The 27160-nt window shown below is 39.5% G+C and overlaps 1 protein-coding gene across 2 annotated transcripts; it reads right to left on the minus strand.

Annotated features, from left to right (window-relative positions):
* Positions 1 to 24899, minus strand: satb1a (SATB homeobox 1a). Of its 2 annotated transcripts, none has more exons than XM_028037133.1 (11): positions 24568 to 24899; positions 17980 to 18197; positions 17693 to 17869; positions 17468 to 17594; positions 12661 to 12784; positions 11437 to 11548; positions 10567 to 11105; positions 8022 to 8219; positions 6669 to 6824; positions 3502 to 3702; positions 1 to 2887 (listed from the first exon to the last, which is right to left on the minus strand). In XM_028037133.1, exons 2-11 carry the CDS (start codon positions 18179 to 18181, stop codon positions 2000 to 2002), a joined length of 2724 nt encoding a protein of 907 aa, XP_027892934.1. In that variant the 5' UTR covers positions 18182 to 18197; positions 24568 to 24899; the 3' UTR covers positions 1 to 1999. The 2 variants fall into 2 exon arrangements, with proteins under 2 accessions (XP_027892934.1, XP_027892933.1); XM_028037132.1 differs by lacking the exon at positions 24568 to 24899 and adding an exon at positions 21229 to 21671.
* Between the last annotated feature and the right edge of the window lie 2261 nt (positions 24900 to 27160).

The raw sequence follows: 27160 nt of genomic DNA on the forward strand, positions 1-27160 counted from the left end.
TTACGAGAAAAACAAAAATCAACTTTTAATAAATTAGACAAATTAAAGCCAGATCACAAGAGTACTTTCAAACATATTACAAATCACTGCAATGGTAAATAATGAAGAGGTAAAGACAGACAGAGGAAGGCAGTGCCACTTTCAATCAGGCATTATTGGTCCCAACAACTAGCAACAATTAAATCCTTTTAAACATTAAGAGCGTGAGGTTTGTTGAATTGGTTCACCTTATTTGACAGATATACTATACACGCATGGCCCATTTACAAACATCAGTACACTTAGTCACAGTTAACCTCCTGTTTCAGGGCAAAAAATAGTAATGACAGGTTTAAAAATAGCGTTAGATAAGGTAATGTGTTAAAAATAAGTCTAAAAAAATGCAATTTCTCTGTCAGATTAGCCCCAAGTTTTCATTTATTTTGACATAAAAAGATATATCATGCTTCATAGCAGTATTTTAATAAACATGCATCCTTTTTTAGATCTGTAGGTGGGGTTGGAATAATTATATGATTGCCAAATTTGGGCCAAGTTTTAGATATTGTATAGCTTCACTTTTGATTATCAAATTTTCTATGGCAGAAGCTCAATGTTGCAAGCACAAATTATGGCTCTCCTACCTCTTTACTTAAAAAGTAGGCATTAGTTATTGGTGTTGGTAGTTCTCTTTGCAAAACCTTTTAAACAAGCTAATATCAAACTGGTGTACTATAATACACCCTAAACTTTAACAAACGTGGTGGTAGGGTGGTTACTGCAGTCACTTCAAATTAAAAAATACCCTTTGGTTGGGTTTTCAACGCCTTGTCTCTGTTCATTTTGGAATCTTTAGGTGTACAAATATTAATAAAACTTGATGTATTATTTGTCCTTTGTTTTAATATGTAGTTAATATCAAAGACCTCAAGTCCCATAAATGAATATGTTAGAATTGCACATCTGATAAGTAAATTTAAAAAAAGTTGTTGATGGACACATTATTGAAATTTTAAATAGATGTAGTATTATTTCAGTATTCTGACAATTAAATGTTGCAAATCAAAAATTAAACATTGAATCTGTCAGATGTAAAAAAAAAAAAAATCAAACCTGTTTTCCTTTAGTATTTATTTGATTACTTCATATTTCCTGTGCTAATGTCTTTCATGAAATTATTTAAACAGCGACTGTGGTACTAGAGACAACTTGCATCGCAAATCAACTAAAGACCAATCACCTCAAAGTAACTCTAAATGCTATCTTTGATTGACTATTTCTGCATTTGTTTCTTTATTTAATGTAATTCCACAAATAAATACTTATATGACAACTTATTCACGTATCGTACTGTGAAAGTTTTGGCACTTGATAGGCGAGGACCAGAATACTTTAAATTACACTAATTCATAAAGCCTTGGCATTAAAAAGAGGCAGTTCTTTCCTTTTAACATGACTTAACACAGAGTTTCTAAGAATGCAATACAGTCCTAAAATACTTCAAGAAAGTGCAAGAACAGGAAAAAAGAAATCACAGCTAGTTTTTGCTTGACATCTATTAGTGAGGATTTATCCAACTACTGCACCAATAATACTGGATACTGTAACAGAAAATACATGTATAAATACAGCAGAGCATTTTTAACATGCTTCAAATGTCAACAATAAATGTTTACTGTATGTTTTTTTGTTCTTTTTTTGGTCCTCTGTGCGATCAATTCTGAAATTTTCGTTGTTTAAACACCAGCAAGAAAATATTATCCAGATGTGGTTGCAACAACAAAGAATGTCCAGACCCATATATATGTACACGTTCCAGAAGTTATGTCATATGCAGTCCAGGTAATATTCTACTGTGTGTAACAGCACATGCCTATTATCTTGTATCAAAAACACAGTCAACTGCATTGAAAGAAGATGCAAGAGTGGCCAAGTTATTAACTCGTGGACCTAATAACGATTAGGTCTGTTAGGGGCTCACAGAGAAAATATTGCTTGTTCTAACCAGGTTTTGGATGTCTTAGACGTCGTTCTCCTGCTCCTCCTTCATTGGGGGAAATGTTTGAGTGGCAACATCTGATTCCCGTGAAATAGAAACCTCAATTGTTGTGTCTCTACCAATTCTCTCCACCCCGATCTCCTTCTTTTCTGCCTTCACAGTGACGTCCGGTTCCTGTGTAGTTAAGTCTGCCATGAGGAGTTCTGGGTTCGAACAGACTTGCTGGTTGTCGTGACTGTGCGCTGGACTCCGGCTGTTGTCTTGGCTTTGCTCCAAGTCCTGGCTGCTGAAGAAAATGCGGATCGTGTCTTTGGGCAAACCCAGCTGGGCAGAGAGGGTGTGGATCGCCTCTTCGTCCGGGTAGAGGCCGACATCCTGGATGAAGCTCTGCAGGATTCCCAGGGCGTCATTAGACACCGTTAACCTATCACCTTGGACCTCTTCTTTAATAATTATTTTATTATCTGTCCCAGAGCAAACTCCAACCCTGCCATTGTTCTCACTCTTGATAGCAGACCTCGTCATGAACATGTTGTTCTTAACATTTTCACTTTTGCTGTTGTGACTAACGTCATCTTGACCTCCCAGGTGTATGGTCGCATCCCTTTCCTGCACATCACCATCTCTACCAGTGCACCCCACTCTTCCAGTGATGCCCCAGTCTACACCTGAATTATAAGCGTTTTCTCTTTCCCCTTCGGCCCATTCCTTACTGTCTTCCCTTTCGTCAGCCCAGCTGGGTCTGCTGTGCAGTTTTACTCTGAAGTGCCCCCAGGCGCTCCCGGCCTCAGACTCGGCAGGTGACGCAGCGCATGGCTGGGGTGGAGACAGCTCAAGACCTGGCTCAGGCTGCAGTGGGTGATGGGGTTGAAGATGATGTTGCTGAGACATCATGCAGTTGCGTTGGTGCTGTTGAGACAAATACACAGTGATTTAAAAAAAAGGAAAAAGAGTATTCGTTTATGGATGGAGATGCAGTGATCAGAATTGTTTGCATCTGACTAAACAGCCCTAGTTCAAATGCAAAAATTAAGAAACAAGGGACTTTGGTTAAAATTATATATATACATATACAGAAGAAATGTGCACAGTGGACTTGAATCAACTAATATTTTGTTAATGCACTCTTTGATTTACTTACAGTACCTAGTCTGCTTTGGTTGGAACAAATCACCTTCACCTTCAGATTTCTAGCAGCAAACTGAAAGATTTATGCCTAAACTGATTAGTATTTGGAATTGCTCCTAGATTTATCTATGTGGTTGAAAATTTCTGTGCCATTTCCAGAAAAAGCAATCAAATAGGATGATATTGCCGCCACCACATTTCAGTATGTGAATAATGCACAAGTTAGCATTGTGTTTTGAAAACATTCCTGGAAACAGGAAATGATTTATCAATATGACATGAGTATGAATGATTTTGAGAGTCAATTGATTTCTAAATCAATAGAATCTCTGTACTTGGTATTCAAGGAAAATATCTGTGTGTGTGTTACTGATGTCCTCTTTTTGCAGCCTTACCAGGGCGCTGTCATTGGGAAGCAGAGTGAGCCTGTCGGCACAGTGCTGGGAAGTCATGCTGCTGCTCTCCTGCTCATAGATAGCATCTCGTTCAATCTGGGACAGGCTGAGGAATCGACGGATCATGCACAGGTTCTCCCACAACGTGCGGTTCTCTGGGCAGGGATCCTCCTTCCACCGCAGAAGCTCACACAGCCAGCCCTACAAAACCATACAACGACATTGATATGCAAATATATGCAATGGTTCTTTTTGGCTTAATATAATTTTTGTTTAAATCATGTTTATTGGTGTTTCTGTTCATGTTTTTAAGCTACAATTTTCCAATTATCGTTATTTCCTGAGGTGTTTAGCCAGCCCCGACCTCCAATCCAATATGGCCGAATAACATAAACAGTAAAGAATGTTGTAAATAAACTATCCATCCATTTTCTAACACCCTTGTCCCTAGTGGGTGCTGGTGCCTATCTCCAGCTACGTTCCGGGCGAGAGGCGGGGTTCACCCTGGACAGGTCACCAGTCTGTCGCAGGGCAACACAGAAACAGACAGGACACACAGCTATTCACACACACACACTCACACCTATGGAGAATTTAGAGACACCAATTGACCTGACAGTCATGTTTTTGGACTGTGAGAGGAAGCCGTGTGTCCAGAGAGAACCCACGCATGCACAGGGAAAACATGCAAACTTTGAAAGACCCAGGGCCAGGAATCGAACCCAGGACCTTCTTGCTGCAAGGCAACAGTGCTACCAACTGTGCAGCCTGTAAATAAACTACTTTTTGCAATTTCTGGTGTTCTATATCTTGTTAAACTAGTTCTATGTATAACATTTACACTATAATGTATTTTATACTCATTTTGTGTCTGAGTGCATAAAATGTAATGTATGTGTGTGTATATATACATATACACACACATACAGGCTCTGTTCTAATTCTTCCACGGAGTCAAGATCAGGACTGTGTGCTGATTGGTTAAGTTATATCAAACCAAGAACGCTCATCCACACCACTGTGGACTTTGCTTTTTGCACTGCTCTGCAGTCATGTTGGTGCCAGGAGGCATCATCCCTGCATGCAAAAGTCTTCAGACCTGCTGAATGTTCTTGCATCTGTTTCATGTCAATAACTGAAACGTCACCATATTTTTGAGGATTTTATGTAACAAGCACAAAGTAGCGCTATCAAGGTATAATGGAAATGTATTTAGTAATGTATGTCTTAAATTCATTTCTTTGGTATATTGGTACATAATAATATCTTTGAGACTTAATACCTAACCTTTGAGGTGATTTCATATCTGACATTTCATGGGTTTTCAGGTCTGACATTTTATGAATTTCATATCTGACATTTATTTGACATTTTATCCTGTGACCTGTTTGCTTGGATTTGTGAGCATGCTCAGATGATGTCTGTACACAGATTGTGGGTCTGGAGAGAGGGGACGCTGGGACTTGATAAGTTTAGTGGTTTGAGAAAGGGGACGCTTGCTATCCTCTGACAAATCTGTAGCCTCCAACTGTGTAATAAAGACAGAACTTCTCATTGCGTCTTTTCTTGAATTCTTACTGTCCAGATTCCCACAACTGCGTGATCCCCAGAATATACCCAAGAAGATAAAGGAGAACGCTCAATGGCTTTCTAAGCTTTTTTTTTTTACAAATAAAATCTGAAAAATGTCATGTGTATTTGTATTATAGAAATTTATTTTTCATCAACTCAGACTTCCAGTCCCTGCCAAAGAAAAGCCTTCCCACACCATGATGATGAACATTCAAATCAATAACTCATCATTGATTAACTAAAGAGGTGACGACTGAAGGCTGTTAGTGGGACTAGATTTTCATTCATTTAAGAGTACCATAATAAAGGAGTGGATACAAATGCACACCACACATTTCAGATTATTATTTGAGAGCTTTAAAAGCACTTCAACTAAAATATTTTCCTGTTTCTAGGTCTAGGCTCTCAATTTCTTTACACATTAACTGAAAAAAATGCTTGTTGTCTTACTTACAAAACGTGCAAAAAGGTAAATTTCTTGGTTCCATGCCACTAATCCACTGAAATTCTCTTATCTGCCGTAATTGTTTTGACATCACAGAAGAAACTTGTGAGTGGCAGATTGAGGAAAATGAGGAGCATAAAGCCCAGTTTTATTCATGAATGGCAACATGATTGGAAGCAGGCTTAATCGCACACACACATGCACACACACACACACCTGGCTGAAACCCAGCTTCAGCACCGAAAACCATCCAGATGCACAGAGCAGATAGGAAAGAGAGATGGAGCATGGTTCTGTCTGCCAACTAACTGGGCAAATTAGAGAGAGGAAAAGAGGAGGAGATAAAGTGGAAAAGAGAGAGCAAACTGCACAAACAATATGGAGAAAGTGAAGGAAGATAAGAGGCAGAGGGGGGAAAAAAAGAAGGGGAATAGAACATTGGGGGTCTTAAATATCTGTACTTGCATGACCGCAGGATGACCTTAGAAAGAAAGAAGGAAGGAAAGAAAAAAGACAAAGAAAGAAAACAAAAAAGAAAGGAAGAAATAAAAAACAAACAAATTAAGACAGAAGGTAAGAAAAATGGAAGAAAAATAATATAAAAGAAAAAGAAAATGTAGATCTGCTGTACTGTAGAAGGAGGGAAAGCGAGACAGCTCAAATCCCCCCTTTTCTATGAAGGAAAATTATCCTCAAAACAAAAGGCAATAACAAGCTTATGGGGCCGCCATAAAAATGAGAACAATAAACACTCGAATCATGCCCGCGTGTGTGTTTGCATTAGTGGGTTTGTGTGAGTCTGAGCGTCTGTGCAAGTGTGTATTGGTGCGTGCAGTCTTACTGTACGTCTGCGTGTGTAAGCAGGCAGTGTGAGTTTGTGCACATTGACTATTAAAGCGATAATTTAGGACACAATAGCAGTCTGATGCACTGACGATAGTCCTCTGCAGAGCACAGCTGCTTGATGATTATCTGGGCTTTTCTCCACACACATTAGCTATTTCTGATTTAAATGAGAGCATGTAGTTATCTAAAAATGCCAAATTTAAACATTTAATCAAGCAATGAAAATGAGTGGTTAAACTATGCACAAGTTCGGGATTAGACAAGCTTGTGGATTTTCACTGGCAATGAGCGAGAAAGTCCCTACCTGACTTTTGGAGACGGAAACTTTAGCAAATAGAGCCTGGGACACTTTAGCTCTCTTCATCTCATGGTGGATCTCCTCATAGATAGAGGCGCTGACGTTAAGAACACAACTGTCTGTCCTGAGCCCTCTGTCGGCTGTAACCGGTGACAGCCTCGCCTTGCAAGAAACAGACAAGAAGAAGGAAACGGTTTCAATGCATACTGCACAAAGAGGGAGTTGGATTACTCTCGGAATGTGAGCAAATAAAATGTTAATTGCAGAGCTACAATTATGTAGATTTTTTTTTTCACAATATGTGGCATTGTGCTCTCATCAGCAGAGGCAAGAAAACTACTTAAACTAGAAATCTGTGGGTACAAGTGAGGAAATAGTTGTTGTGATTCTTATATTTTTTTTGTATTTGATAACACTAAACTATTAACTTAAGCTTGCTATGGAGCTATTTTAGTGGGTATGCTGCGTTAGGCTTAGACTGTGTGGAGGATTGTGGGAACAAAAAAGTCACTGCAGCAGTTGCTAAATTGCTCCACACTTTTCCTTGGTATAGAGGGTACTCCTATGTCAGTGTGTCTGGGTCTCAATGCATCTTTTTCCTGGAAAAAGCCACAAACCGATACTGTCTGCTTCTACTAGGTGCGCTCTCTTCGATTATTGTTTTCGTCCGCCCTCCCCCAACAGAAAGTAAGGCTGGATCATTGTTTCTAGGAGAGATTTTTGTGCTTCTTTCAATGTCTATCAGCCGCCCACCGATTGTTAGTCAGATAAGCTTTTACCAAATTAGGATTGGAAAATAAAAAGGTATAATGGTTATTAGTACTGTCACCTCACAGCAAGTGAACCACATGATTAGGTGGGCACAGAATATTAATGTGTGAATAAAGATGCACTTTAAAGGAAAGTATAGGTGTATAGACCAAATGCTTAAATGAATATTCTAGTGCTACTCTTAAATGTATGAGAGAGGATCAGAATAAGCATTTTAAGAAATGCAATAAAGTTGGAGAGAATGCTGATATTTTTGCTGCATTTGGAATCTTCATCTGTTGCTCCAGGCAAATTGTGAAACACATTTTATTAAACGTCTATCTGTCTTGTAGGGGGTATTGATATAGCCTGGTAAACTCTTTTCAGTAGAGTGCAATTGCCAAACAAACATTCTCCAGTGATTAGCTGGAGAGAATGTTTGAGGCTACATTGACATAATTTACCTGAGACTTATAGGGACATATATCCTTGCAAAAAAAAATTTAATAACAAGAAGGTGCACTTATTTTTATCATGGCTGCAAAGTAGTAAGACTGTTTGTAAGCCTGGCTTTTGTTTTCATCTCTTGGGGTCTCTGCACTGGCTGACCTGTGTGGATCTTGGGGGCGTGTTGTTGCAGCTGGGTGGGAAACCAGTTATGCTCCTCTCCTTCTCCTCCTGGTACATGCGCTCTCTCTCAGCCTCAGGAAGCTGCAGGAAACTGTTCATGGCCCGCAGGTTGACCAGCAGAGACTGGGAGGCATGTTTTGGATCCTCCTCCTTACGCAAGATCTCTGAGAGTAAACCCTAGTAAAAATAAATGTAGGTTGATTTTTTAAATTTTTTTATTATGATCATTTGTTACAAAAGCATTCATAGATTTCTCACCTAAAAGAATGATTGGTTTTCTTTCATCCAGATCCTACATGGACAGAAGATTTCAACCAAACATTGGGTCAAAAATTTTGATTCAGCTTGCTAGGCTAAAGAAGGAACTTGAAGGACGTTCTTCATAGAGAATCATTTTTAAACTTTTCAGCTTGATCAGACTTCATTGATTCCCTTTGCCAGATGAAATAATAAATAACCAGATGTCAAATTATTCTGTATAGTAATATTAATGACAATGGGTCTCATTAATGGACATTTAAGAACTAGTGTGTTTACTTAAGGTAAAGTTATGCTTTACCTTCACACCTGGACCAAAAAATAGGTCATAAACTCAATACCAGCAGATAATATTTTGTGTAAGACTGTTGAGACAAAAATTAACCATACCACGTACAGAGTTGCATAAAAGGTCAATTTAAGAGCCCTGGAGCTCAAATGTGAATTGTCTAAACATTAATGGAACAATATAGAAAGCTTTTCACTACATATAAAATGTGTTTTATCGCTTAAATGTCTATTAAGGCTTTCCTATTAATTATCACAAATGATATAAATACTTTTTGACATATCAACTTTGTTGAAATGTAAAATGATTTTTCTTAATTTTTTTCAGATTTTTTTTTTTTTTTTATTGCAACCCTAGCTCATTATCTTATCTTTTGAGACATATATTTGGGGTTTATCCAAACGGAGTATCAGTATCATTTGTAATGCAGTGTCACGTTAAAACCAAGTCATACACTTTGAACCAAATATGAATTGTTTTCTATTTCACCTACACTTTTGTTGTCTTAATGTGAGACTCTACCCTATTAACCTATTAACATATTCCTGCATTGACCATATCTGGAACATTTTCAATGCGCATCTTGCAGTTTAATAATAGCGCCATACGTATTAAAGTCTGTGCATAAACAGCAACCCCGTCTCTCCAATAAGACAAAAGAAATAGCATGAGATGAAACGCCCTTTCTTTCTCAAACAATGGATCACCATTGGAGACTCATATAGCTAATTCCAGCTTGCAAACAGAAACGGGTCTTTGTGTGAATTGTCAAATGACAAACATGCCTTGTACTTTGAGATAGAGTTTTGGCATCATGCCTAATGCTTAGGGCTGGCACGAGAGGACCCTTGGCAACAGAAAAACATGGGGGTGGATAGCAAATAATAATTTATTATTAATTATTATTAATAATAATAGCAGGTATAATAATAATAAATTTTCAGGGTAAATTTAGGAATTAAAGATTTTGGGCCAGGTTGCTTTGGACACAAACACATGGTGGCAAAGAAGGACATTAAAAAAAGATTTAAAAAAAAAAAAGACATATTTTCTGTATGAGACATTGAGTAAAGAGAGCAGGGAACTGAGTTGCCAGAGTGAAAGGTGGCATAATAGAAGGACAGCGAGATTGAGCAGGAGGTAGGGAGCGAGACAACATTTCTCTGAGGGGCTGTGATTACTTGGCCTAGCAGCTGCTTTACTGCTGGCACCAGCTTTGTGCTGCAGAGTGTTGGCACAAACACATACACAGAATCACACATTCATAGAGGGAGGGGGTCAGTGCAGCAGAGGCGAGGACAGTGTGCGAACCAAGATGCCATAACTATTACTGGAACACCAACAGCAGGCCAAAAGTAGCAAAGTCTTGCAAAAGTGGTCAAGCCCCTTGAACTTGAATATTACACAGGGATGCATGTTTTTCAACCTTTTTACTGGTAAAAAAAAAAAAAGTTAACTGTGGTATTTATATATATTTATTGCACCTGTTTTCCCATCAACTTTGATCAGCTTTCCTGTTCAAAATGAGGAAAAGCGTACTTACTCCTATATGATACCACTCTATTATGGTGTGTTCTGGCTGATGTTTAGTGTAATCTTTCCATAAAACACATGTTTGCATTATGGCCAAAACTCTACTTTTGGTCTCACCTGACTAGAGCATCTTCTCCAAATGCTTTCTAGTCCAGATATAGGTCATGCCAAAATGAAAATATTAGTTTTTGTGGTTTTCTTATAAAATTGGCTCTGCTGTAGATTCTGTAAGCAGTTGATCTCTGAAGCCTCTCCATAGTTGAGCTGCTTCTGTGACTTATTAATCTCGATGGCAAGGTTAGAAGTCGTGCCATCCTCTTTACATTTTAATGTTTCCAAAGATGTAAATACTGGATATTAGTATAAGTGTTAACATTTTATTTTTCACAAACCCTTAACAGGAAACTATATCAGCATTCCCTCTGCATATCCATCTTACAATACCTGGGTTCTGTTAAAGGCCACTCGGGCAAAGATAGCTTGGGAGATGCCCGCTCTCCTCAGCTCCTCTCGCACATTCTGGTAGATGTCACTCGGTACATCTGTTGGTGCTACTGAAGACATTGCAGCCCCCGTTTGATTTTGCGGCATTGTTGCTGGACACCCTCCAGAACCACACTGTGCCTGCTGTGATGCTTGAGAATCAGAGGGTTTGGAAAAGGCCTTGGCAGGAGGCCTTCCCACTGGGGGGTGGTTGAGATATTGCTGTGGCGAAGAAGAGAGACCCTGGCCAGCTGGCATGCGGGTAACGGCATACTGCTGGTTGAGAAACTGGGTCATTATCAGCTGCTGGTTCACCATTTGGGAGCTGAGAGGTTGCGGGACCAACCCGGGAGGGTGAAGACCAAGCGATGGCCGACCACAGATGTTGGTGACTGGTCCATGAGGGAAAAGAAGGGTGGAGTTCTGATCGACGGGGCTGCTTGGTATTGGCTGCTGAATGTGAGTAATATCTGAGGATTGCTCAGAAAAGCACTCTACGTCTGTTGGGGAAAAAAAAAAAAAGGGCTTATGTGTTGTCATAAAACTAAAAAAGGGACTAAACTAAACATGAATGTCAGAATGACTATTGCAAGCTCTGTTTGGTCAACATGTGAGTTTTGACAAGACATATTCAGATGAAAAGAAGGATTTGATTCCTTAAAATCAATTGGATTCTAAATTGTTCAATTTAAACTGAATCAAATTAAATGAATTATTGAACACTGTGAAATTAAAGAAAGGTCAAGTTTAAAAGCATTTTCTAAATACATTAGCACAACAAATTCTAGATTTTAAATTCACATTTTTAGAAAGGAATATAAAAACTCTTACCTTGGTGGCATTTGGACCTTTTGAAGTGCTTGTACCATCGACCAAACTCATGACACTTGGCAGCCGAGACATTTGCATAGTAAGTGCTATTTACAACAGATGATATCATTCCCTGAAACACAGTGGGGGGAGAAAACAAAAGGTATTTATTACATTTTGGGCGGCCTGAGTGCCTCAGCTGCTCACTCATCTGATATTAATGAACTCAGATCCGTGTTATTAAAAAGACCCCCAGGTAAACAGCATAATAAAGACAGATGTGTGTGTCGGTGCGTGAGCTCGGCGAACGCATGAATGTGTGCAAGCATGTGTGTGCAATCAAACAAAACACTAGAGGTCATCAGAGACAATGTCTGTCTTTTAGTAAATGATGTACTTTTTTTCCCCCCTGAAGACTATCCTGTGCACTCTTTACATCTGATTACATGTTTCATCTTCACATCTTTATTGTAATCTGCCACTCACAAATCAGAAAGTGTGTGTGCATGTGTGTTGGGGACGAGGGGGTTAGGAGGATATGGGGGAGGAGGAAATGGTTCGTATCAGATTTTAAGGCTGCAGAGAAGAAAAGAATTTGAAATAGAGGCCATTTTTTAAAACTGGACTCTGTTCCCTTTGGCAATATAACATTGACTAAAATGATAATTAGAAATATGCATATGAGGCTTTCACTAAATGACAAACTGACCATTTTATTTATTTATTTTTTCTTTTTGGCTCTTTGTGTTAAATTAAATACATTAAACATTTTAATTGTCTATAAAAATTAGATATCAAATGATGAACAGATAGTCTGAGGTGTTTGGTGAGGCTACACAGACAGACAAACTGGTCTCCAGTCAATAGACACAGACAGGCAGCAGCCTGGGCGGTATGGCTTTTTAAGAGATAGCCATCTTCCTTAATCCGTTTCTCTCTCCTGCACCCTGCCCCCACATCTTATCAACCCCGGCATCTCGACTTCCTGTAAATTTATTAGACCACATACAGGCTTATAAACGCAGCCTCACAAACACACACAGAAACATGAAGGCCAAGGGCAACACATGCATATTCTTTTCATGTTTGTCCTTTTCTTTGTGCTTGGTTTGCATGTGACTCGTGTATGTTTTTGCTATGAAGTCGTTTTATGATTTAGCAAATCAAGAGATGCATAAATAACTTTTATTTTAATTGTTTTTAACCATTTGTGATTAGTTAAGGTGCGAGTTTCGTGCATCATACCTGGGAAAGCGGACACTCTTTGGCCAAGGAACTCTGATTCATGTCCTTAAGAAGCTCCTTCAGAGCATTTCTCACATTGGAGATACTCCACTGCTCTGGTGGCAGGTCTTCCAGTTTGGGACAACTTTAAAAAAAAGAAAGCAAAAGAAGGAAAACACTAAAATGTTTTTGGTGTACAGTTTGTACTGTAGGCAGGCAGAAAAAAAAGAATCCAAGGGTTTAAAATTAACTCTTAAAAAGTGTGAATCCAAACACTTAAAAAAAAAAAAAAAAAGAAACACATTATTCAATTTGATTCTAGAAGAATCAAACAGAACACTCACTGATAAAAAATTTCAACAAAGAAAGTTGACCATCTCTAAGACAAGCTGACTTTAATGTCCAATAACACTGCTATGTGAGGAAGATCATTAAAGTATGTATTTGCTCTTTCTGGAAATCTTGTGACGTCCACTTGCTATGCTAACAGTCGTCAACGGCAGAAAATTTCCCGGGTGTTGTGTAACTCCTTCTTGTGTTTTGTTCTTTGTGCGTTTGTTTAGATTCTCATTTTGTCTCTTGCTTAGTTCCCTTTGTATTCACATTCATATTTAATCACTTTCCTTCGGTTCTTTAGTTCAGGACTCTAAACTAAAGATTTTACTGGCAACCACAGCTGCCAGTATTTTACTCTAAGTTAGAGACTTTTTTTTTAATACAGTGTACTGTTCTCTTTAGACAAATTAGTCATTTCCAAATTGGAGTAGGGAAAAGCTAAAAGAAAAAAGAAAGAATCCTGCTCCAGTGTTTTTGAACTATGTCCTCTATCAAGTATGTCTGCCTACATAATCTTCATTTATTTTTCTCTTTTTTGGTAATATACCCCGATATTAAACAACCACCAAACATTAATTTAAGTATTCACAGAAAAATATATGACATATTTTTACATGTGCTTCAGTTTGTGGTTTGGCATTGCTGTTTTATAACTGTACTATTCATAGCAAGCTTTAAGAACAGAAGGAAACACTTCTTAATTCTCACTTAATTTTTTATAAGTTCAACAGCAACTCTAATGCCAAGTTTAATGTAATCTTTAACTAAAAGAGCATCTCAATAAATCTGTATTTCATCAAATGTTAATTTACTTCAGTAATTCAATCCAAAAAGTGAAGCTCATACATATTCATTACACATACAGCAACATATTTCTACTGTTTATTTGTATTAAAATAATGATGGCTTAGAGCTGATGAAATAATGAAATTTGATTTAGCAGAAAATAAAAATATTACTCAAAGCAATAAAGAAAAGGATATTTATGCAGACATGTCATGCTATATAGGCAAACACAACCATGGAGAGGCCTACTGACTTAATAGTTGTCCAGCAGTCACCGACACATTGCACAAGGAGGGTAAACCATAAAAGGTCATTGCTAAGGAAACTGGCCTTTCACAGAAAGGTTGGAGTTGAAGTAAAAAAAAAAAAGGTATAAAAAGGCACACTGGCAGCAGGGGATGAGCAAAAGCCTCTATAGTGTAGTGAAACAAAGCCTATTCAGGAGTTCAAGGAGATACACAGGGGGAAGGAACTACTGCTAAAATCAGTACTTTTAAAAGTCAGCACAGACAAAACTATCGCTTTCCACTTGGAAATCAATGTTGGAGAGCCTGAAGAAAGAGTAAAAAAGGTAAAAAAATCAAGCAGCTCCCATCCTGATTATTGGAAAGGTATGTAGAAATGGAAGCCAAAGGTGTAGTTAGTGTATTACGCCTTACGGGCTGTTTTGGACACACTAGTAAATAATGACATTTTCTGGGATTCAGCATCTGGCTCTTTTGGAGATTGTAATGGCTGACATTTTATGGGTTCTCATAACCGGATATTTTATGAGCATAATATCAGTTGTGTCTTTTTTTCTTTTTTTTTTAATCCAACATCTGTCCTCTGACCTTCTGATTCCAGCTCTGTTTGGCGCTTGTGTACAGATTAGAAATGCAGGGCTGTGTTTGGCTGAGTATGATGGCTTGAGCATGAAAATGGTTCTGCCCTGTAAATATCTAAAGAGAATTTTTCACCTGGGTTTCTGGGAATCTTTAGCCTGCATGGCAAAATACACAAACGCAACTGTTTTGTTCACTCTGCTGTTGATAAATTTTAACATCGTTCTTTTCATCAGGTTTTTGCATTATTGATAGGTTGAAGCATTTTGTTAATAACTTCTTACATATTTGGAGAGAAGGTGTCTGTCTTCGTACTGTAGATGTGTGCAGGGCCTCAGAACATCAGTGCTGAACTTAATTCTTCATCTATTGTTCTATAACACTACACCTCACCAGGCAGATATTTATAGACCAAAAACTGAGACTGAAAGGTATTTGGCTATTATTTCCCGATAATCAGGCAGTGCCCCGACTTGGTAATGATGATTAAAATCGCTGACTTTGTTAATAATTGCTTTTGCCACTTATTAATAGCCAAACCAAACATACTGCTGCACAACAGGTGTTTTCTGCTCTAAACTGGCATTAATCAGCAGATCCTGTCCACATCCATCACTGTGCGGTTCGGCTCAGTCACAAAACAGAAGAGGATCAGACTGCAATGAACAAATCAGGTCTGCGAGAGAGGATCATCAGGGCTGACCTTCCCTCCATCCAGAACTTGTACAAGACTAGAGTCACAAAAAGGCATCTAACGTCTGTGCAGACCTCACGGACAGAAACGGTTTCGATGTTCACCTCCCGACAGGCACTACACTACAAACCGATAATATGCATGTTTTCACTAATTCAACCATGTCTTCCTATTTCGTATAAAAAAGTTACCTTTGATTTTGCATATACAGTTGTGGTCAAAAGTGTACATACACTTGTAAAAAACATAATGTTATGGCTGTCTTGAGTTTCCAATAAGTTCTACAACTCTTATTTTTCTGTGATAGAGTGATCGGAACACATACCTGTTTGTCACAAAAAACAGTCATAAAGTTTGGTTCTTTCATAAATTTATTATGGGTCTGCTGAAAATGTCACCAAATCTGCTGGGTCAAAAATATACATACAGCAACATTAGTATTTGGTTGCATGTCCCTTGGCCATTTTCACGGCAACTAGGCGCTTTTGGTAGCCATACACAAGCTCCTGGCAAGCTTCGGGTCGAATGTTTGACCACTCTTCTTGACAGAATTGGTGCAGTTCAGCTAAATGTGATGGTTTTCTTGCATGAACCTGTTTCTTTAGCACTGTCCACATGTTCTCAATGGGGTTTAAGTCAGGACTTTGGGAAGGCTATTCTAAAACCTTAATTCTAGCCTGGTTTAGCCATTCCTTTACCACTTTTGATGTGTGTTTTGGGTCATTGTCCTGTTGGAACACCCAACTGCGCCCAAGACCCAACCTTCGGGCTGATGGTTTTAAGTTTTCCTGCAGAATTTGGAGGTAATCCTCCTTCTTCATTATCCCATTTACTTTCTGCAAAGAGCCAGTTCCACTGGCAGCAAAACAGCCCCAGAGCATAATACTACCACCACCATGCTTGACAGTAGGCATGATGTTCCTGGGATTAAAGGCCTCACCTTTTCTCCTCCAAACATATTGCTGGGTGTTGTGGCCAAACAGCTCAATTTTTGTTTCGTCTGACCACAGAACTTTCCTCCAGAAGGTTTTATCTTTGTCCATGTGATCAGCAGCAAACTTCAGCCGAGTCTTAAGGTGCCTTTTCTGTAGCAAGGGCTTCTTTCTTGCACGGCAGCCTCTCAGTTCATGGCGATGTAAAACACGCTTGACTGTGGAGACTGACACCTGTGTTCCATCAGCTTCCAAATCCTTGCAGACCTGCTTTTTGGTGATTCTTGGTTGACTCTTGACCATCCTGACCAATCTCCTCTCGGCAGCATGTGATAGCTTGCGTTTTCTTCCTGATCGTGGCAGTGACACAACTGTTCCATGCACTTTATACTTGCGAATAATTGTCTGCACAGTTGCTCTTGGGACCTGTAGCTGCTTTGAAATGGCTCTAAGTGACTTCCCTGACTTGTTCAAGTCAATAATTCGCTTTTTCAGATCCACATTGAGTTCCTTTGACTTTCCCATTGTAGCTTTTGTGGCTGAGTCTAATCACTGGGTCAAATGAGCCCTATTTAAATGGGCTCATGAGAAGTCAACAGCTGTAGTCAATCAGAATCACTTACAAGACGTGAAGAGGCCATGACATGAAGCTAATTTGATTGACACAACTCTCTACATCACCAAAATTGACAATTTATGTTGCTGTATGTATATTTTTGACCCAGCAGATTTGGTGACATTTTCAGCAGACCCATAATAAATGTATGAAAGAACCAAACTTTATGACTGTTTTTTGTGACAAACAGGTATGTGTTCCGATCACTCTATCACAGAAAAATAAGAGTTGTAGAACTTATTGGAAACTCAAGACAGCCATGACATTATGTTTTTTACAAGTGTATGTAAACTTTTGACCACATCTGTATTTATATATTTAGATTTAAACGTCTTTACTGAGAGCAAAGCAGAAGTCGAATTCCTTGATTACGTGCACAAACTAAGTGAATGAAGTTGATTCTGACATGTAACCATGCATATAAAGTCTGTATAAAACATGACTTTCACGTTTTCAATTGATTTAAAGGAATCTGCAACGATGATGATTTCCGCTTGTTAAAACTGGATAATTTTTTTTTATACTGCCAGTGACTTCAAAGGAAGGGCCAAAGAGTAAAAGTGAAAGTACGCTCATTAAGTCTGTCCATAGCTGCAGATAAAAATAGCGCATAGAAGAATAATGTAATTTCATTATCTACCTGTTAAGCTGGATCTTCAGTGTAACAACATGATGAACATCATGCAGCATATCAGCCACTGTCGCATAAGGAGTATTAGTCACAGAGGACAGAGGTACTGGGTTCCACCTGCCGACTTGGATCAGACCTGCACACTCATACACACAACAACAAAATAAAAAAGAAAATTAAAATTGTACGAATGTGCTTGTGCTCTCTGTGCGTGTGTCTGTGTGTACTGCTTACCTTTAGCCTGCGCTGCAGAGCTGTGGGAGTACCCCAGCGCCAGCAGGGCCATTTCTGTCAGCTGATTAAACAGCAGATCCCTTTTGATCAACACGAACTCAGCGTGCTCGTCTCTTCTCTCTGCTTCCACAGAACTTTCCTGACGCTCCACCACACAGAACACAGGCAGCAGGGTTCCTGGGGTACCAGACGCACAGTACTTGCCATAAGAAGTTCGTGTACTTGCAGAGGAATAAGCTCGATTTGATGTTTTTATGATTACTATTATCGTTATTGTGACCAGGTACCTTTGGAGTGCCAACTTGCTGTGGTAGGTTGCTGGGTCGGGCAGGGACTATTAGGCAAAGGACTCCCTTGTCTTGTCCTTTCTGGGGTCGAGGTTCCCGAGTTGTGTTGCTCCAGCCGAGCCATCTTAGCTGGAGGGGGCCGAGAGTTTGCAGCCAGATCACTGGACTCGGTTTTCTTAATTCCATCACACAGTGGATCCATCTGTGGTTTCACACTTCTGAGACAGAGATGTTTGAACATCAGAATGAATGTAATTCAGCATACTTGGTGCTCAAAAGCCTGTGTATTCTTTAGATTTTTTTTTCTATGTTGATTCAGGATTACACACATTGTCATGAGGTGATATGCAATATGCTTTGGAAGCTTCTGATTAATAAGTACAGTATAAGTAAGTACTAAGTAAAATGAATTTGCATCTGTGGATGTTTAAAAACACACACACACCCGTACTCAAGCACACACACATCTCAATCATAGGACAATCAAAATGAATCAGTTTTGCTGCCGTATCTGGAAGAGAAATGTGTAGCTAAATGCGAATAAAAAAACAAAACAACTATTCTTCCGGAAAGAGATGTGTTTTGTGCTCCAGAGATGAAAGTGTTCTGTACATACAGTACAGACCAAAAGTTTGGACACACCTTCTAATTCAATGGGTTTTCTTTATTTTCATGACTATTTATAAGGCAAGAAGTCCCACTTATTAACCTGACAGGGCTCACCTATGAAGTGAAAACCATTTCAGGTGACGACCTCTTGAAGCTCATCAAGAAAATGCAGAGTGTGTGCAAAGCAGTAATCACAGCAAAAGGTTGCTACTTTGAAGAAACTAGAATATAATGGGTATTTTCAGTTGTTTTACACTTTTGTGTTTAGTGCTTATTTCCACATGTGTTATTCATAGTTTTGATGCCTTCAGTGTGAATCTACAATGTCAGTAGTCATGAAAATAAAGGAAACTCATTGAATTAAAAGGTGTGTCCAAACTTTTGGTCTGTACTGTATAATGCGCTTCAAATCTTGTGGAGCAGCTGAGCAAAGCTGGCAAGAGAGTTGAGTCATTCACAGTAAATACAGTTCTTAACCAACATAGGCTAAAAGGCCACTCTGAGAGGAAGAAGCAATTACTCCAAAAGCAGCTTCAAGAAAGGTTGACTACAGCTTGCAAATGCATCCTGAAACAAAGAGACATAACCAAACTTACAGATGAAAAACCTTGGAATGAGGTTCATATTCAGCTGTACAATAAGTTTGTTCTTGCTTCTGAAACTCTCCTTATGTTTGAGGCCAATGCTTTAGTTGCAAGTAGTAAGGAATACGTTGGACTTTTACAATAATGGGACATAGCAGCAGGCACCCACTGGCACAGATAAAAAACCTTGATAAAGTGGACTAATCTGCCCAAAGAACAACATTTCCCTGTTGTCCATGTCTGTCTGCCAGGAATTAACTTTATATATGGTTTTATATATGGCTGCCTTCATGTGTAATACAATTTCAGCCCTGGAATCAGCTGTCCACTGCATTATGTACAGCAGTATTTCGAGTTAGTGCAAAGATGACCAGAGTCTTGTAGCAAGGTCATACTCTGTTTAATTGTTTTAATGTAAAAATCAATGAGCCTCATAAAGCCTCATCTTATGGATGGAACTGTTTCCTTCCCACAGAGCAACTTATAGAAAAAGAAATTAGGAAGTAAGAATAAAAAATTTGCTTAAAATCTATCAAAAAACGTTGATGAGAATGGAATAATCTACAAGAGCTAATCCCCAACAATAGAATATTTCTGTATTATTAATTAACAAATATCTATTAACTGATTGCCTAAACAAAAGAAGCACACACGACCAACATAAAACAGCCAGCATCTGAAAACACAAACTCCACTCTACACAGTAATTCTTAAAGACAGGTTTAAGAATCAAGAGATCAAACTGCACTAATTAAAATTGATTAAAACCTTAATCAACCTAAGTTTGTTCATCTCTCAGAAGCATAAAGGAAGTGATTTTATGGACTTGCAAGTTCTAATACCAATTTAAATCTAAACAGGGAAAGTAAAAACGAACGGTGATGAAACCAGGATTTAGAACCGAACCGATACCAAACATTGTGCTAAGGTGATCAAGGTAGGTAATACAAATCTTTTATCTTTTCTACCAGACTTAAACACCTGGAGAGTGAAATGTGTGCCCAGACTTCTTTGCAGACCGAAAAGGACATCAGCTAAACATCAGCTTTCAGGTTTAGCCACAAATAATTCTCACTTGGATTTACATCTGGACTTTGGCTGGACTACTCTAAGCCATGAACGTGCTCTAGTAAAGCTGAATACTTAGAACTGTTTTCTTGTGTCGTCACCATTTCAAGTCTTTTGCAGCCTCTAACATTTCATCTTCTTCCATGTGTTTGCCTTCATCCATCTTCCCATCAACTCTGACCAGCATCCCTATCCCTGTAGATGAAACGCATTCCGAGCGCAAGAAGCTGCCGCCACCATGTTTTACTGTGAGGTGCAGGGTTCTGTACGGTGTTAGCTTTTTCCCATATTTAGTATTTTGCATATGGTCCAGTAGCTCAACATTGGTCTGCTCTGACCAGAGCAGCTTCTTCCAAATGTTTGCTGTAGCCGAGTGGGAATTCTTCCCATGCAAATACATAGCTTGCGTGTCTCTGATCATATTTAATTTGACTGTGTTTTAATATTTATGCTCTCTTCTTGAATTATTTTTCTTTTTTATTTGAAAGGTGCTATTTCAGAAAATTTGTATTTTAACAAATACAAATACTTTAAACCGTAGGCACTAAATACTTAGTACTTTTTCTATAATAAATGCAAAATAAACTGGGAAGTTACAAATGACTTTGGGGAAAAAACAAACTATTGAATTACTGATTTGATCATAGGGTTTCTCTGCAGCATTGAGAGTTTAAAGATCGTCAAGTAATGCATTGAATGAATAGCAAATTTGGATTCATTTATCTTATTTTATAGACACGTCTGACTGTCTCCTTTCCCCTTACACATCCTTTATACTGAAGGTTATGACCTTCATTCGGATGTAGGGGCTTTTAGAAAAGCCCCTACATCCGACTAAAGTCCGGCTAAGTTTCCAGTAATACACCCAGGCGTCGCCACCAGGCGCGTCGCTGTGCACAACCCGACAGCAAATTTAGTTCAATATTTCGCATCTCGATGAGCTCCGATTTGTTGGCGTCAGACGAAGTTTGATCGAAGTCAAACCAACCTGTTTGTGCACGACCCGAGGTGCGATCGTTCATCAACAACCCGCTCCCGCAGAAATCATCTCTATCCATGTGTTTTTCGGTCGCTTCCACCGATCTTCAGCTGAGGAGCAGACTCGCGTCTCCCCGGCGCACTCTCCTCCTCATGGGTCCCCTTTTCTTTCTTTTGAATCGAATATTCCCCGGTTTAACATCGAATGTTGCCGCCGGCGCCGCTTTGCTCCTCGGTTGAACGGTAAAATTGGGTTCGGTACAAGTTCAGAACGACCTCCCGTCACCCATCCAGATCACCGGGACTTGCACTATCTCCCTGCATCAGGCTGCAGAAAATGGAACAATGCACTGCAAGGTTCTTCCGACCTACCTACCGACCGACCTACCACGCTCAAGGCTCCACACCCGCTGACTCCAGGACAGTAGTTGTTGGTTTACTTCAAAGCGCGAATACGCGGAAAAAGAAAGAGAGGGAGAGACCCACTGCCCCCACCCCGCTCCAACACACACACACACACACACTCAGAATTACACAGAAGCAGCTGCATTAACATATGGTGTAATAATGAATTCACGCGCGCGCGCGGTAACTGTATTAAATGTGACATTTGCGCATAAATCTATTTATTATTTTCTGCAGCATGCTGTTCACGCTCTGCTCATTGTCTTTGGGGTGTTGGAGCCCTCCACGGTAACAAACCGCAGCAGGGCAAGGTGGATAATTTTTTTTACTTAACTTTTAAAAGCTGATTAAATCATAATCTGACAGATTTATATGTGGAAGTTGTTTCTCTCACCAACATTTTTCTTCTGATTGGGAATAGTGTCGAGTAATGTTGCCTTCCAACCCCAAAGGCTTAGAGCTCATTACCAAATATTTATTGTGAAAATACGCATAAACTATAAATAATTCTTCATGTCCCTTTTTTCATTTCCCATCAGAAATAAACCTTTTAGTAAAATACAAATAATTTGAAATCTCAATTTGGGCTTAACTTCATTCTCCTGTCGCACACATTTAAACACACAACCTCACCGATGAAACTATCTGCAAAACTTCAAACTGCAGCTCAATCAAAAGCCCCTTGTCTTGGTAACCTGAAGGTGACCCAACATTTAAAGAACCCATATTACTTTCTGAGATACCAGTTTGGATCCAGTTCGATCCTGGTTTGAAATTGGTTCTTCTGGAGGGGAGATTTCTTGTCCTCTGGTACAACAAGCGGCATCCTTATGTTTTACTTTATTGCAGTTTGCATGTTCCCAGAGAGAATTTACGATGTCGGAAAAGAGAACTGCTTGCACTAAAAATGTTCCCTTCAACATTGGGAACCCGGCGTGATGAAGCTGCACTGTTTTATAGCAATCTGCACTGACCACAAGAATTTTTCATAATTAATGTCAGCTAAGAGGTTTAACCCTTGTCTGTCACATTGGTCACCTACATTTAACTTTACCGTTACTTACTATCCTGGCGTTTTCTCTTGGGACATTAGGGCCCAGCCAAACTCTGTCTTGACCCAAGCCTTTTCAATTGACTTTATGTTAGTGCTCCCATCTGTTCAGAAAGTCCTGCACTTGACTATGCATCCGAGGTCTCTTCTCACTCCACTGTTGACTGTACTTCAAGAAATATGATAAGGAGTTTTGTGGACAAGGTAAATACGACAAAAAATAAATAAAAAAAACATCAACCTTTAGCTTTGCCAGCTATCCTTTAGTCTCACATCCTCCTAGTAGCCGTTTTTGCTTTCTACCATCCAAGGGACAAAACATAATCCCAACCACTAGACACAGATTTTCCAAGGCTTGCGAACTCATTTACCTCGACAAACAACCCCTTGCTGCACTATCTGCCAATTCCCTAATCCATTATGTGTTCAGTGCTCCGTGCCATTCCTCAAAAGATCATCTCTAATCGGGGGGGGGGGGGTCTCATTCATTTCCCAGACCAAACCAATAAGCTTGATTAAAATTAATATGCTTCTAATGGCTAATATTCCTCCAAAATTCATTTGTATAGTGCACTCAACCAATAAAGCCCAATCTGCAACAAGCATTTTATGAGGCAACATATATAGATACCTGAACCCTTTAACACAAAGGTTTTATAAACACTTTGACATGATTATTTTGAGAATAAGAACCTCATCTTCTCTTTCAACAATAGAGTAAACGTTTCACTATTACAAACAACGACGCAATAGGCCTATGTTAACTTAACTATGTAGGTTTGATCTCGATAAGTGGAACCCATATGGGTCCAGGATTTGTTGTGTTATTTAAACACATTTTCTCATTACCTACATATACCAGACTCAACTAGGACTCACACAAGGTGTCTAAATGGGTTATATTTAGAACCCCAAGTAGGTCCTTTAAATATGAAACAAGAACCCTTTTGTTCTCATGCAACCTGAGCAACGTCCACACATACACAAGCTGATTGTATCATGCCAGGAAAGCAATGGAAATTCTTGCTTTTGTGTTTTCACATCAATCCAAATTGTGTTTCATAACAAGCCTTTGTTCAATTTAGAACAATATAGCATGTCTCTAACCTGTCAGAGAGTTTTTGATTTGAAACTACAAATGCTCGAAACACATTAGTCAACTTAAAATCTTAGAAAGAGCTTAGAATTGGAAGCTGTGTATCAGATATCCACTTTAACTTTATTAGCCATCTGCTAGTGTGCCCACATTTTCTTTAGTGCTACACGGTTCCCAACACAAGGGGGCGCCTACTCCCCACCGACTATAGGCGTGGAAACGTCCTACTGATTTTTTTGAGTTTTTATTTACTTTTTACTGCTTGTGTTATGCTCTAAGACTTTTACTCCCCTTTTACATTCAACCTATGTGCGCACCATGCTCGCAGACACAAACAAAAAGGTCGTAGAATACAAATCAGAGAGATTAAACTCATAAAATGTCAAATAGGAAAACATAAAATGTCAGATCTGAAAGGTCAAACAGAATATCTCCCCCAAAATATTATCATGTGCAATTGCTCCAAAGCTATAATTATTAAATCACTAAATATTTTTCTGCTTCTCTTGACATTTTCTCAGTTATTATTATCAAAACACAGCGCAGAATAGATCTGAATATGACATACGTAGCCCTTTAATGCTCAATGTTTCAAATTTGTGGCAAAAACGTAATACAGGATTTAAAATCCAAAAGCTATCCAAATGTTTGATATGTTTTCTCATAAAGTAATGTATTTCTCGTTAAATGTAGTGCATCGAATTGTAGGAATATACTCACTGAGATGTGCTGACAAATTTTAGTACCAAGTAAAAGATAAAAAAAAAAACAAAAAAAAAGACATAAATCATCTGTACCTTTTAAGGATGTACTAAAAATGACAGGGGAAAAAAAATCTTATTCTTCTTCCTCTTTGCAGAACCAATAGACTTCAGCCATGCATCAGCAGAAGTCCCCACATTGTTGAGATGCCCTTTCCCTCTCAAATGTGGTCCAAAGGATTCCTTGGGAAGGTATCCAAAGGCAAAATGTAGTGAGCGTCTCGGGTGGAAGAGAACTCGAGGCACTGAGAGCTCCTTTTGTTTGCCCCCCCCAATCCTCCTGAAACTCCAGCAGGTGTGATTGCAAGTTTGTTTTCGCCAACGATGGGAAGATGCTGAGCAACATAAAGGGGCTTGGGGAGAGGGAGCAGCCAACGCTCTACTACTTTTGACTAATTAAACAAAGTGAATTAGGCTATCTCCCCAGCCAGAACGAGTCACGGCTGGTTACACATCACTCATCGTGACTAATTCAGTGAGAGAGATGTCAGTCAGCAGCCCCTGCCAACATGTGTCTGTGCGCGTGTGCGTGCATGTTGTTTGGGTCTGCGTCTTCCCACGCGCACCCCCCAGGTACAAAGTTCGGCTCGTTCTAAAGTTATCTTCCGCTGCTCTGTGTCTGCCTCTGTCACCGCCACGATCTTCGTGCGATCGAATTGCACTCCCTCCCCGTCACCCCCAGCTTTTGCTATTTTATCGCTGGCTCGATACAGTGTTGATGAGGCTGGCATGCTAAATGATAATTAAGACCATTACACGCTCACAGAGCAGGCTACCAGCGCAGCACACGGCTCCCTAGATCGGAGCCCTGTCTCGGGGGACACCCTACTACTTACACAGCCGTGTATCCCCCCTGCCCCCCAAATTAGGTTAGATTTTCATTCCGCCTCATTCGCCTCGGATGTGATGTGGTTATTATAAACTCATGATGCGGTTAGTGAGCCTGCTGCTGTTAGATGGGTGGAGGGATCGTGTTGGCACGTTGGCGGGGTGGACGGATTTGCACGGCTCTCTGCATTCCGCGTTTTGACTCCTTGCTCTCATTCGATCACAAGTATGTTCCCGCGCGGATGTTTCAAATCTGTTTCGCATACTGCGGTGCAAAGTGCATGCAAGTACGAAGCTGGCATGTGGATGTACTGTACAGACCAAACGTTTGGACACACCTTTCTAATTCAATGGGTTTTCTTTATTTTCATGACTATTTATAAGGCAAGAAATCCCACTTATTAACCTGACAGGGCAGGTTGACCTATGAAGTGAAAACCATTTCAGGTGACGACCTCTTGAAGCTCATCAAGAAAATGCAGAGTGTGTGCAAAGCAGTAATCACAGCAAAAGGTTGCTACTTTGAAGAAACTAGAATATAAGGGGTATTTTCAGTTGTTTTACACTTTTTTGTTTAGTGCATATTTCCACATGTGTTATTCATAGTTTTGATGCCTTCAGTGTGAATCTACAATGTCAATAGTCATGAAAATAAAGAAAACTCATTGAATTAAAAGGTGGGTCCAAACCTTTGGTCTGTACTGTATGTGTGGAGACTCGATGCTCGTTACTCCTTTACTGAAAACTCGAAAACGTCTCCAAAATATTAGTTATGGCGTTTTCTGAAAACAAGTAACCAGACCTTTTTTTCATATAACAGTTTCATCGCCATAGTGCTAATATTACAGCCTGTGGATGTCGAAGCAAAAGAGGGTTGTGATAATCCTAGGACTGTAAAATTTAATATTTGTAACCTTTTTATGAACAGGCCTGCCTTGTTCAGGCCTGTTCATAAAACAGGCCTGAACATTTCTGAAAGAGCAGAAATGTTTGATGCTATCGCTAACCCTAAGCGTCAAACATTTTCCAGTTTGTTGAAGCGCCTTGCATCTTAAGTGACCTCTAGATGTTTAAAGCGACAAGTGACTCACTGAAATCATTCTTCCTGCAAACAATAAAAGATGAAAGAAAAGAGTATGAACAGTGAAGTCACCCCAAATGTTTTGAAACTGGAAAGTTGAGCCTGTGAAGTTTATTCACTTTTGAAAGACCGCTGTACTTAGCCGCTGCCCATGTACAGAAAGTAAGTCAAGGGAAATCCTAATACTGATTTTAGCTCAATGCCTCTACAGCAAAGACAGTCCTGTAAGTCAGTTCAAGTGGGCTTTTACATGGAGCCTCAAATATACTTTGGCTGAAAGCTGAAGGAATACCAGAGACGGACTGGAGCAAGCACACTGTAAAATATGGAGCTTTAATAAAGTTTCTGTTTAGGCCACGGAAACTTAACTTTGACTCAACTTTCCCTTCAGTCTGAACTAATAATGGCACACATGTACAGATGAAGTGTTTTGGAACAGTGATCAGGATTAAATGATGCATTAGCTATTTATTTAGTCAGGTGAAACATCCCTGTCTGCTGGCTGTCAGTTTTAATCTTATTAGCCGCCACGTTCATGGAAGTAACTCAGTGGTGCTTAGCTACTTCTCGGTGCCTCGCCTCAGGGACGTGAGTCACAGATTTCCAGCTGCGCATCCTGAATGGGTTTGTCTGAATGTTTGTGAGGTCGTCTGAAGTCGCTCAGCGGATGTTTGCTTTGCTGCGGTGAGCCTTAGAGCACCTGATGACTAAACTTTGACA

This window comes from Xiphophorus couchianus, chromosome 13 (genome assembly GCF_001444195.1).
Source record: "Xiphophorus couchianus chromosome 13, X_couchianus-1.0, whole genome shotgun sequence".
NCBI classification, from domain to species: domain Eukaryota; kingdom Metazoa; phylum Chordata; class Actinopteri; order Cyprinodontiformes; family Poeciliidae; genus Xiphophorus; species Xiphophorus couchianus.